The following is a 13995-nucleotide window of genomic DNA, read 5'->3' as shown; positions in this document are numbered from 1 at the left end:
ATTAAAAAAGAGGAATCCCTCCTGGGCTTCAAAAAGTCACTCAAAACGTGGCTATTCAACCAATACGAATAATGCCACTACCTCTGCACCTGTAAATACTCTGTCGCCTCTAGCTCTCATTGTATGTAAATACCTTGCTTTGACTTTTCTGACTGTAAATGATCCCCACTGAATTTTATTTTAACCAACTGTCTGTGACCTTGCCGTGATACCCAAGGGTCTGGGCGTGTAACAAATGTAATAAATAAATAATAGTGTAGTATACGTTGTTAAATGTAACCCTCCTGCATTTTTTTTCTGATATAATTGCCAAAACATACTGAAATGTGATTTATGAAATTCAACATTCGCACATACAAATATGTGCACCGATTATGTTAATGTTAAAGGCATTTATATAGCGCACCGTCACCAACAGAGTTGGGCTCCAGGCACTCTGGCGGATCTGTAACAAGAGGGTGGGGGGCGGATGGTAGGTTAGTTGCTTGAAGAGGGAGAATAAGAGTGAGAAGAGTGGTCTGCTGTTGGTGGCTTCAGTTCGCTTTTCACCGTTCGCTGAGCTTTGGTGTAAGTGTCGGATCGGGGCGAGACCTTGTGTGCTGTTGATGCAGTATATGTGTTGCTTTTTGTTGTTGCAGTGAGGTGAAGCCTGTGCGGATTGCTGGGCGAGAGGTGGTTTTTCGGCTGAGTTGAGTGAGAGAATGTGGGCATGTGCCGTGGCCCAGTTCTCTAACACCTCAATGGGCATGCACTCACAACAGGGTGCTAATGAGCAATTATGACCAATCAATATTTTCAATGCTGAAATTAATAGCATAGACCCAACACAAAAATGTGAATAATACTAGAAAATTGACAACTTGAGAGCGCTGTGCATGGTTACAGTTGCAGAGACCAAAACGAATAGCGGTCCTCATAATAGCAGTCCTCATAGTAAGCTGAAAGAGGATGATGGACTATTTCCAAATATCATATCTGATTGTTCATATAATCAGGAAAGCTTTTGGAGAGGTTGAGCTTTCACGTATTGTGCTCTTCCGATATCCAGTACCTGGTCATTATACAAATTAAGTGACAGCAGGAAAGGACCACCAATCCCATTGAATTTACCATTTTCTGCTTCTATGAAGGCCCATGGGGAGTGGGACCAACATAATCTCTAGTTTTACATCAACTATGACCTTCCTTTGTGTCAAGAAACGTTCCACCGACTGGGCCCTCTTTTATGCCGTCTGAGAAGGGGCAAGCCCTACCTGGGTTTCTGCCCTATATCGCTGTGGTGGCACCATGAAAATGGAAAGTGAAGGGTGGAGACTTGGGGCACCCACCAGGAAGACGGCGAAACGCTCCTCACTATATAGAACGCAATGAGGCAACAACATTATAATACCAACAATCCAGCTTGTCCATGCAGGGCTTGCACCCAATTAGTCGACATAAAAAGAGGCCTCGTTTAATCCAATAAATAAGGTAGGGAACTTGACCTTTTATGGTGAACTGATCAAGGAGTATAGCCATTTTGCAAAATCTCACGTTTAACACTTTCAAACTGACGGTTGACCAATGGATTACTGTATGGCACAAAGACAGACTTTTAAGGTAATACCCACAGCCACTTAATGTAATAGTGATGGAAGACGCCAAGGACACAAAGGATCAATAGAATGCACGAAATAGGCATCTCAGGCTTGCATGTGACCAATTAAATAAGGAAAGAAAGCTTCATATTTCCCAATATTTCCTTGCCTGGATACAGCGTTCATCGAAAATGATAGATGATCATGCAGTATTTTTAGCTACAAATGCTAGAGTCCCTTTTCTGGGAGCAAACAAGCCCATACAACCCGTTCCATGGGGTGTTGCACCCCTCTCTTCGGGGTTTACAATCACCTTTTTGCTTGATATGCCTTACTGGAGGAGAAATACCAATTTCCATATCTCCAGGCAGATATCTCCAGCAGCGGAAAACTAGCATGCTCTTCTCAGTTGGCAGCATCCCACACAACATGGTATTTGGCCTTGTTAAAGTTCCGCAAAGTGGAGCTCGCACTTTTAACATATCATTTTTAAATTACATTTTTGGGAATTTGAATAAATGTGTAAATTGTGCCTGAATCGTGAATTAATGTGTATGTTGATAAAGGAATTGTGTGTCACCAGAATGATATTTAAGCACTGGGGTTCATTGAAATCAGACATTGTAACTAAATAACGTTGACTTACCCAGAATTGCCCAAGGGTGTTTATATGTTGGGATTTAAGTAGTGCGTCATCGTCGCTGTCCATCAGGCTCTTCCCATGAACCACTGCTGCATTGTTTACCAGTATGGTGACATCACCAACCTGTGAACGAGAGCATTAAGGACTGGTTAAAACAGATTAGTTGAATGCGTTTCACTGCATTAGAAGCTTCCCATCTGCGGTTCCTTCATAGCCTCTTCCATTGGAAATAATTCCCTTCCCAGGGACACCCTGGTGTGCATCCTTTTCCAGTGTACCGTACACTGCGAGCCAAGTCTCATTTGTTTCAGACATACCATAGAGTCTTTTTAAGCTCTAGAATATACTTGGATAGCTACCTAATCGTATCATCTAAGTAAGAGTTGCTTGTAAACGGCTTCAATGCATTTCCTTTTGGCAAGTCAGTAATTCTATGTGAATTAAAAATGAAACAACTTTTCCGTAAGAGTTTCCTCAATGGAAAAAGTATGATCTTTAGGAAAAGGGATACAGAGCAAGCAACACCTTGGGTGCAGTGTCGTATAATACAACCACAGGTATGTATTAGATTCATTATTTGTGTACTCAGAGCAGCATACCGCCTTGATTTCATAGTAGAGAGTTCGATTCGGTATACAACAAATAACCAAGCCAGAGAAGTCAGCAGAATACAGTATAGCCACCATTTCCATTAGTCAAAACACTTTTAAGCATTTCCTAAAGAGAACATGAGAGATGTAATATTCTTTCTAGCTCATTCCTAGCATCCAAAACTCTAGTTGCAATCTTACACCCCTATATCTCACAAGGAAAGAGGTGTCTGAGACCAGCCAGATCATCTCCTTGGGTCAGTGAGTTCTTAAACCCAGAAGCTCTCTGATAACATTTAGCGCCAGGCCAAGATAGACTTTGTGCAACAGTCATTGACCTTTTGAAGATGGTCATGGCTTCCACCGGTAGCTTTTCTGGCTTAAGTCACATGGCCGAAGACTTTCAATATGCAGTTGAGGTTCATTGACCAGTTTTGCAGCAAATAAAGCGATCCAACAATTGAATGTGGTAAAGATGATTTCAAGAGGGTAATGCAAATGTACCTACTCTCATAATTATTGCATGGATTTATAACTGAAGGGTTTCAACTGGGATACAGGCACATTACAAACATTAATAAAACGATTGGGACCTCCCTATGTGCTTGGTAAAAGAAGCTTAACACTTCATTCTAGAGAATCCACTGACAAGAACCTTACCACTTCTGAGCCTATGAGTTGGGTCCTTCATTCTCCTTATGTGCCGCACCCCAATGATGCCTGTGACGACTGCGCCCCAGACGATAGACCCACATGTGGGTTGGCCAAGGAAGCACCCTGGAAGTCTGCACAATAATGACAGTCTCTACTGTTACCAAAAGAGTCAGCATTTTCCTGGTATTTGGCTCTGGTGGCATGGTGTTGTAATGCTCGCTGTGAATCCGAGGACATGTGACACACCAATGGTAAACCTTCACACACTGGTGGAGTGGCAGAGGTTGGAGAAAAAATGCAGAAAGCCTTTTTCTGTCTTTGTTCTCCTGCAAGTGATTTGAGGAGCCAGAAGTTCCCAAAATAGATAACCATATCATCAAAAAAGCCCCTGCTTAATTTAAAAATAAATAAATAAATATCAAGCTAGAGAGGAAAGTCTAAAAGGTCAATAAAAAAATTAAAAAACTAGTAAGCCTAAGCTCAATCCTCTTTTATTGAGAATGTGTCATTGCAGCTGTCGGCTAGTCCCACAATTAAAAGCAGCTATCATTTCTCCTCTCTTGAAAAAGCCGTACGAGGCCAGATTACCTTTAAAATACTCTGCCTAATGTTCAGATGTCTGCATGGATTGACTACACTTTACCTTAAAAAACAAATCCAGGTCTATGAACCAATCAGTTCTTTATGTTCTAACGATAAAATCTGCGTGGTGATCCCTGCATCTCAGTTCATCTATAGAAGTGATCGCAGATTCTTGGTGGCTGCGCCAAGATTGTGGACTTCGCTCGCACAGCACATCCATGCAACTGGTAACTTTCTTCAGTTTCGCAAAGCCATTAAGTCCTGGCTTTTCTGTCAACTCTCATATTTTTGTCAGGAGTAGATACTAGCATATGTGGCGCGTTATAAGCAACACTTTAACACAAATTACAACCAGGGAACCTTGCTCATATAACAACTTTGCCAAATAAAGAATAGGACATGCTGAATTATGCATTAAATAATCCGATTAATGTCAATGTTGGGGCCATTGCATGTTCAGGAAAAGAAACACGGGACCAGCAATAGAGGCGCTAACAGGGGCGGGAACGGACCTATCACTCATCATGGGTGGGCGAAGCCAGACCAGTGGAACACTCAGCATGTCCCCAGCTGCTTGCTGCTGCTGACGATGTGCTGCTCCCTGTCTGGCTTTCCCAGTACTAGTATTCCAGCATACATGCCCAATGTGCCAGACAAGGCTGGGGGCATTTGGCTTCACCAGTCTTGCATGGATACACTGATGCATGCAGGCTGCGGTACTGCAGGGCTGAATTTGTGTAGGGGTCACAATGAAGGCAGTCCGGCTTCACTGCACATGTGCAGGACGCAGAAAGCTCTACCTTTTCCAGGTTCTCGTTGCGTGCTGCACAGGAACTAGAGGGTCTTCCTAGCAGGTATTTTGAGTCTGGACTGGGGCTGCAGGAGAGAAAAACATTTATGTATGTGTGTATGCACGATTGCATATGTGTGTGCATGCAAGGGTTTGTGTCTGTAAGTGCACGTGTGAATGAGTGTGCGCATTTGAAAGATGGAGTGTATGAATGCTGAATGGGTGCACAGTGGCGTGGGGGGGGGCGGTTTGTGCAGCAGCAGCCAGTCTGGGCATATTTTCTTACTATCACCTGCCATTTTTTACTTGGCTTAAAGGGTACAGCCCAAACACTGAGCATACCCTAACGCATTTAAGTTGAACCCAGGTTCATGATACGCCTAATTAAAGGTAAAACAACCATTTATTGAGTCATATCATACAAGTTCGTCATCAAACTATGTCTGTTGCTCCGACAGACATTGCAAACATTAAAAAGTAAGTAGAAGACTATCTCATTCATTCCTCTCCCACACACACTAGTTATCCATACCATACACATAGCATAACAGCAATGCACAAAACATAATACACAGTGCATGTGGCCGATAGCCAATTCAATTTTACAATAGGTCCTGAAACCCAAGATACGATGTCTCTTTTAAATCACTAGACATGGCTTAATTAACTCTTCAGAGTGCACACCATGGTGAGCACCAAGACGTTGAAACGTGGAGTGCAATAAATGTCAACAATCATTTCCTTCATAACACAGATACAGATGGAGGGTAGTCTGTGTTTGTTATCGGCAACTCGAGTTTCGGCTATAAGGGTCCCCTAGCAGGTAGTGAGACCAGCCTCATCAGGACGAAAAGCGATGATAGGGCAGGGAGAGCCTCTTGGCACTACAATGAATGAACAATGAGAAAACTTGAGTTGTCAGGCACAGTTGTCAGTGTATACAGACTTCATCACAAGATTCGGTCACATGTTACTGCAATTAATTATATTGCATGGTCGGGCCAGGTGAAATTAATGCTGCAAATTGACTGTGACAAATACGGACCCACCGCCAAAGGTGGCCGGGGTGCCAGAGTAAGAGAGAGGAAATCCCTGAGTGGAAAGGTGAAGCCTACAAGGTGGACTACGGTCTGGAAGTCCTGTGGTAGGACGAAGGGGTTGATTTTTCACAGCGAAGAGAGATTCTGAGACATGATATTTGGGCCTTCTTGGCTATGTGTTTCTGGAAGGACAGATAGCTGTCAATGGTGAAGCCTAAGGATTTTGCTGAGTTTGAGAGTTGTGCATCAAATACTTCTAGGCACATATTATTGAGCCATTGTTGTACAAGTTGTTTTTTAGCGGGCGGACCGATTAGGACAAATTCAGTCTTGGATGGGTTTAGTTTGTGGTAGGCAGTCGCCATCCAGGACTGGATGATGGCCAGGTAATCACAGAAACAAAAAATGCCAGCAAGGAGGGAGAGAAGGATGCAGCGCCAGATGGTGTTGAATGCAGCCAGTATGTCAAAGAGGATGAGGAGGCATGAGTCACCCTTATCCATGATCTGGAGAGCATAATCCGCCACCTAGATGGTGGCTGTCTCGATGCTACACTTTGGACGTAACCCTAACTGATAGTCATTTAGGAGGTGGAGTTGTTCGATTCTGGCGAGTAGTTGTGAAGCATCTACTTTTTTCAAGATTTTGCCAATAAACGGGTGGTTCATAATGGGCCTGTAGTTGACCAGGTCGTCTAGATCTATGGTTGGTTTTTTCAAAAGAGGTTGTAAAAGACCGGTCTTGAGGGTGTCTGGAAATTATCGTTCTCAAAGGGAGATGATTCTGAGCAGCGCATTAAGGGCCGGGCCCGTCAATTGTTTAATGATTGAGGCCAGAATTATATCGTCACAGTGAGAAGTAGATTTAAGGAAGGCAATCATTTTAGGATATCCAGGGGAATGAAAGGAGAGAATTCAGTCCAGGGGGGCAGTGTGCATGCCAGGGTGCAGGGGACGCTAATGCTGTAAGACGTTGATTCGATGGAAATGGAAAGAGGACTCTGCATACTCTCACCTTTTCACGCACGGCCTTGGCCTGCTGGTACACTTCTTCTCGATTGCCCACATCACATATGAAGTAGTGACACTCCGTGCCCATCATCTTGACCTCTTCGCAGGTTTCTTTTAGGCACTTCTCAGTCCGACCCCATAAAATGATCTGCAGAAAAGAAATGAACCATGCAACATCGTCAGCACAAAGTGGTCATGACAACTGCTAACCGAAGCATGGTGCAGGAAAACACAAATCAATTAGACACAACATGATCAATGCTGTGTCCAGCGAACAGCCAAGAGACACAAACATGGATTTTTTTTATTAACACTATATACCTTTTGATATTTATTCATTTATTTCAGGATTGTATGTGTCAGGTTGTGGCCAGCTGTAGGGCTGTTACTGGTCCCTTTTATTCTCATGGGCAGCTATGAGGGTCATCCGTCAAGCAATATTCTAGCCGCACAGTATTTGGTTGCTTCTGTCTCGTGTGGTTCATGGACTGAGCCAGACGGTTTTGGGAAAGAAGCCTTTTCCCTCAATAGATGGTGGAGTGGTCTTAGGCTGTGTACCTGGCTCTTTGGTGGTTGTCACAGTTTGGGTTTCTGTGTAGGTTTCAAATTATCTATTCACTCTGTGATCGCGGCACAGCTAAAGCACACAGCATGAGTTCACCCAACTTAAGTTGCAAATGGGCCTACTATTGAACCTCTGCAAGTTCCACTGCATTTTCTCTGCACTGGTTTCTGTCTCTTGTTATGTAGCCCTCTCTCGCTATCGCACTAGACTGAAATGTAGTGTTAACCTCACCAAAAATAAAACAGAAAAATCCACCTGGGTCCCCATCTCTCACCGAAGTTTCAGAAGGGTGCCTCAAATTTAGATGTGTTTTTCATGTATTCTGGAGAGGACGTTTCACTCTGGCTTACCTGCAGAACATCCTCATCAGAATACGTGGTGCGGGCCCTGATTACAGTAGATAATTTACAAGAAAGTGATACATACATAGGCAATTTTGTGTACAGAGATACATGCCACTAGTTTACAGCTGTGTATTATGCCTTTACAGCACATTTTAATGGAGGTCCAAATATATGTAATTGTTGAGAATGCATTCCCAGTGTGTAGACATATACCCAAACGTATGTATCAAAGCAGGTAAGGTACTTGTTTCTGAAAACGAGTAGTTTAACTTTTGTACTGTGGACATCAATTGGACAAACTGCGGGGATATGCAGTCTACCTAGTTGCTGTTTTGTTCCACCTGGTGAGTTAACATTAAAGGTAAGGGGAGAGATACAGTGCTATGCAAGACCAGCTGTATTTCTCCGCCGGACTCCCTGGCGTGACCGGTGGCTCCTGTGGTATGATGCTCTCGTACACATTACCGGGCATGGTGTGATGCTCTGGTACCTGACCATGTAGATGTTCTGATTCTATTGTACCCAACCCTGAATGTAGTATGATGCCCTTGTACACAGTGCTGGACCATGTGTCAGAAGGTCAACATATGCGGGAGGGCAAGATTAACAATGGACGCCAGCCAGACACAAATGATTTACAGCTAGAAGGAGAAATACAAGAGAAGCTATCATTTTGAAGATAAAAATGCTTGTTTTCTAAAAATAAAATATACCATGTTGTAGAGTTGTTAAAGAAGGTAACAAGGCATGTGTGACTACATATGACGTTGATGCTTTATGAAAGACCAATCCAGAATTGAACACTTTATTTGTTCTAGAACTTGGCTCTGCTGTGGGGATTGCGGATCAGTCCATAATAATGGTTCCATGTAATAATGTCCCTGCAAAAATGTCTCTTGACAAAAATGATGCTGTTTTTTGTGGAGACATTGAACATTTGGGGGACAACCCGCAACTCCTGCATTTTTACAATGGGAGCAGGGGACATCCCTGCACCCTGTCCCCATACATAATGTCACCATATATAATGTCGCCAATGGCTTTTCCCAGCGACATTATGTATGGGGACATTATTACCTAATAGCATAATAATCAATATGTGTATCCAATTCACAGAGATGTTGCATCTGTGGCAGTATTTTAAAAAGTTGTTACTGTCCATGACATGGAATTCTAAGGGGAAATGTTGGGACAAAAACTGGTAGTCAATCATTGAAACTGTTGAAAGGTTGAGTGATATTTAAAAACAGACCAGCATCTGTTTGTTCAGGCTAATCCACCTAATTGGAAATCGTTGATGTCAGTCCAGCGCAGGGAATGCGCCGGAACAAGACAGAACTGCGCTCCGGCAAACAAACATCTTGCCGGAGCACCTTCCCCCATACCCAGGGGCTAGCACATGTATGTGCCAGATCCTGAGCCTCAACAAGCACATTGCTTTCAGAAGATTCTCCTTAAAGCAGTCTGCTCGTTGAAGCACAGGCACGAAAGCCGCATTATCCCATGTGCAAGTAACCCGCTCTTCCACAAGCTGTCAAAAGACTCGGCACTGGATGTAGAAACTACCAAAGCCTCACATACAGTGATGTAGCTGTCCAAACGTATATATATGCTCTGCAATTTACAGACATCTCTTTATTAGGGTGAATATTGTGACCAATCAAAACAGAAGAGTCCATTAGCCGCTTAAAAGGGTTTCTTACTGAATGACTATAAGACATGTTTAACATTTAGAACTGTGGACATTATCATGTTCCCATAGTCTTCTTTACTTTTATGCAAATCGCCAGGATTGGGTTCTGTGAAGAGATAGATACTGTGTTTGCAACACCCCTGGGCCCCGCCTTCTCCTTCCAACAGCCCCATCCCTCCAAAGAGGAGACAGTTCCCCAGTACATTTTTTCCATTTCCAGCATAATCAGTACCTCACTCAATGCACTCCTACTGTGTGGAGTACTATCATGGAAACTACCGCGCCCGAAACATCACTTCTCCCTCTAACTTGGGCAGCACTGCCTTGGAGGGTATCTGACCCAATACACCATGTACCCTTCTATGTTGGGAAGCATCAAGCCATGTTCTAGTTTCGCCCCAACACGGGACAAGGATCTGTGCTTTGAGACTACTTTGATGGTGATGTGCGCAATATAAAAGACTCAACAGAACATTCGTAAATTTAAGATGTTAGAATATATGGGTGAGAGGGTGATGATGCAAAGCAGATCATATGGTCTAGAGGCAGGAAAATTGTGCACAGGCATGGGGCAGATGTAGGGAACAGCCCTGTTTTCGAAGACTGACTTCAGGGAGGTCATGGGAGAGGAGGATTATAAAAAATGTCCTATTGAAGTCCCGTGAAAAGCAGTAACGCACCTGGCACATTTAAACGAAAGGTGAGCCACTCCCTTCTTCCCATGTCTCTGTGGGACGTGTCGGGGCCAATTAACCAATTCCAGCTATGAATAACCACAAATTTGATTGAATCACCGAATTCTCAACTTTGCATGTGACGTCATAATTCGGATCAAGCAGCAAGTCTTGTACCTCATAGAATCGCCGAATTCTCAACTTTGCAGATAGGAAGTCGTGATGCCTCGTCTACCCTTAACCCGCGCATGACCTCCCTCACTCACTAACCCCCCCCCTCCACTCCACCCCCTCAGTCTTCCACACGAACCCACAACTGCACCCTCCTCTTTGAAGACCCCAGAGCTCTCACTTCTGGAAGTAAAGTGTTGACAGAAGTTGTACAATGGGAACAGAAGCCCCATTACATAACTCCTTGTAACTCAATCTTCCAGTCAAACCAAGAACAGCAGCAGGAACAGCCGAGCCAGACAGGGCCATTCATCACCGGCTGACAGGTCTGCAGGGCAGGGAACCCCCAGGAGGGACCTGCGGCCTCTGCTCCGCTCTTGGAGGAATGTGCACATGCTGGTGGGGGTTGCATTGAACAGTTTTGCAGGTGAGGTAAGGAAGCAGCGCACACGAGAAAATGCCGCACAGGACTGGCCATTCCAGAGTATGATGATGGACTGTGAAACACATTCATTATCTTCCAAATAGGGACTTGGCATATTGACCGAATCTGTTTAACATTATGACTGATGCAGTATCCCATGTTTATGTTAGTTGCTGTAAGAGAAGGAACCCGTCCTCTCTCTATGTCGAGCGACGACGCTCGCGCTGGTAGAAGGGGCTACCAGTCAAATGCCAGGACAGTTGAGCTGTGAGATTAAAGGAGCACAGACCTAGGCAACCGGTCTCCGTGCTTTTATTTACGCCATACATATTTGCCTCATCATCTCGCTTGAATATAACTGACTTGGGCCTAATTCACATAAGCGTTTTATAAGGGCAAATCCCCATTGTAAAACGCTCTGTGAATTAGGCCCTTTAGTCCTTGTCTTGTGGTGCCAAAGCTGGTATAAAACTGGCACCGCTGCAGCCCTACTACTCGGGCTCATGGTAGGGATACATTCCCCCCAGCCCCCGATCAAAGAATCTATAGTTGTCGCTGCCTCCCTTCGCCCCGGTCACACCCAATAGCGTGATATGCTGCCCTGGCAGAGAGAACAATAATAATAGCATGGCCAACTCCACGGAAGGTCCCTTCCCTCTTTGTTCACGCTGGAATCTGAACAATAAACAAGTGGCACTTCAAGGGCAACATTAGCAGTCCACACTGAAGGGACTTGTTTTATAGCATAGGCACAAGACGTTTTGATGACAGCAGCCGCAAAGAAGGTATATGGGCTGTAGTTAATATAGATGCAGGCCACAGACCAGTAGCCAGACGGCACCCCAGTGTAGATACAGAGCATACAGGTGCTTATGCATGGATTCATGAAGCTGATGCACTGGGAAGTATACCATTGGATAGAAAGAGCATACAGATTTGCAGTTACAAGGAAGGTCCACTTATCCTAATATAGAGATAAGTTAATTTGTGGTGTGCAATATATGAATAGTCAATATTTTGTTTTGCCAATGAGGTGTCTGAAGAGTGTACCCTGAAATATATATCACTTTTAGGGCCTGACAATTATGAAAAATGTAGGGGATGGCAATGCAAGTTAGGCACTATGAGGTTAAATGATCTGCCCAAGATCACACACTTTGTTTAAGTGGTGAAGCAGGGATTTCGGCCCTGTCTGCAGTTTCAGCACTTGACCACATTGGTTCTCAATTCTTCATGCAGCAATGTACAGGTCCTTGTGGATATTTGACTTTTAAGTACTAAAACAATACAATTGTGTGAACCTCTCTTAGAAAGCCCACAAATTATGTGAAAAACGAACATGAAAACTTATTATACACAAATGTTATGTAAAAGGGGCATGACTGTAACTTGTTTTTCTCAGTCTTAAATGGAAGTCTACAAGTCCCCAAATCTCAGTGGATGAGAGCCTGAAAAACATCACCTGAAATGTTTACGATCGCACTTCAAAGATGTAACTATACCTCACAAAAGAAACTGTGTGATAAGGTCACCTGGTTAGATGTATGGTATGACACAGAGTTGCAGATCACAACAGCCACTAGTAGGTACTTTCGGATCCCCAGACCAACTGATGCCAAACAATTTAACTATGTGCATTTGCGACATTCTTTAAATAAACTTTAGGAGATAGCTATACACGGGTAGTATACTTCAGAGCAACACAACACATATGTAACACAGATCCGAATCCTAGGTCTGCGCTTAGAAACGTTTTCACTATTAAGTGTGTTATAAAAAAACATTTATAATTCATTATAACTATTGTTGATAGGAAAAAGGGTTCGATATTGAGGGGAGCTGTTTAGCCCCTGCTTATAGCCTAAAAGAGCCTGGTTAGCTTGACACCAACAGCCACTAGGAGCTACTTTTGGATCCCCAGACCAACTGATGCTGAACAATTTAAATATATGCATTTGGGACATTCTTCAAATAAACTTTAGGACGTAGCTATACAACATTTAAAGTATAAGGGGGCATAAATGATGAATAAAATGATAAGTTTCCATTTTGCGTGGAAGATGGATTTGTGGAATGCTATGTACTAGCTCCTCGTTCCACAGTGGTAACTCATGGTCGCTGGTTAATGCTTGATAGCCAGGAGCTGCTTTTATTTAAGCTCCTATTTATCCAATCTTAATTCTAGCCCTGAAAAGAACATCTGAAATCCTAGAATAAGGAAAACTTTGTGTCAAATATACAGACCTGAAAATTAGTATACCAAAGCCCTCTGCCATTTGGCCAGCGGCCTCCCATGTAGGCTCTCATCCATTGAAACAGCCAATCTTTCCAGAAAAGAGAGAGCAGGCAATCGGCTGAAGAACTTCCCCTTTGGGGTGGGAGCAAGCCTGATTTGCATATGGTCTTTCCCCTTTTGTAATGGCTTGGCAGGTGAAGAACGATGGTCTGGAGGGTTGCACAGAGCAATGGCAGAGGATACGATCAATTCTAGACCTTCCAGGCATCACCCCTTTTTGTTTTGCTATAATCGGCTGAAGAATGACAGGAAAAAGTGAGAAGGCAAACTTTTTCACCAACGACAGCCCAGTCATTGAAATAAATTGGTCTGAGCAGGATTAAGTATCGTCCTTTGCGAAGTCCGGAGAGATATAGACCCTGATATTTGGATTCCACTGCCTACATTTGGAATATTAAACCACAGCTCCCAACTAAGACATTGTATTGTTCATTGGGAGTCGTATACATATTGCCATGATGGACCCTGCTACTCAGGTTTTACAATCCTCATTTAGAGTGATTAACTTTAGATCTGCACAATACCAATGCCATATTAGTTTTTATAACTAGTGTTTTTTTTGTAATGGTGCACTGTTTCGTACCACAGTAGGTGTTACTATCACCAAATACGTAAGGTTCTCCATCTCAGAGAGACGAAAGGCTGGGAAGACCTTGTTGGAATGTGACATTGTGATAAGGCACGTGAACACACATTTCTGCAACACGTGCTTAATACACAGAGCTATCTTCTTAATCATTGTGTGACCTTTTCGCACATGACCAATATATTAAGGTGATAACGCTACACAGGTTATGCTATAATGAAGCACACACTGTCACTGCACCAGTAAACACAGAATGCACTGCAGGCTTAATTGACCAGATCTGAACTGTATTGCTAATAAAAGCAATGCAACTGGGTTCAGAGCCTCAGCAGCATAGTTTACAATGTTAAAACGAG

The 13995-nt window shown here is 43.4% G+C and overlaps 1 protein-coding gene across 2 annotated transcripts in view; it reads right to left on the bottom strand.

Annotated features, from left to right (window-relative positions):
* The window catches only part of DHRS3 (dehydrogenase/reductase 3), a 78785-nt gene that overhangs the window by 8913 nt on the left and 55877 nt on the right, over nucleotides 1-13995 (bottom strand). For both annotated transcript variants that reach the window (XM_069610907.1, XM_069610906.1), the window contains exons 2-3: nucleotides 6891-7034; nucleotides 2224-2343 (exon numbers count right to left, since the gene is read on the bottom strand). In XM_069610907.1, coding sequence (XP_069467008.1) covers nucleotides 2224-2343; nucleotides 6891-6977 — 207 coding nt within the window. In that variant the 5' untranslated portion in view covers nucleotides 6978-7034. The remainder of the gene's footprint in view (nucleotides 1-2223; nucleotides 2344-6890; nucleotides 7035-13995) is intronic.

Source organism: Ambystoma mexicanum, chromosome 8 (assembly GCF_040938575.1).
Source record: "Ambystoma mexicanum isolate Mex_15411 chromosome 8, UKY_AmexF1_1, whole genome shotgun sequence".
NCBI lineage: Eukaryota > Metazoa > Chordata > Amphibia > Caudata > Ambystomatidae > Ambystoma > Ambystoma mexicanum.
Note: the sequence above shows the minus strand (reverse complement) of the source record. Positions and strands in the feature narration are given on the sequence as shown.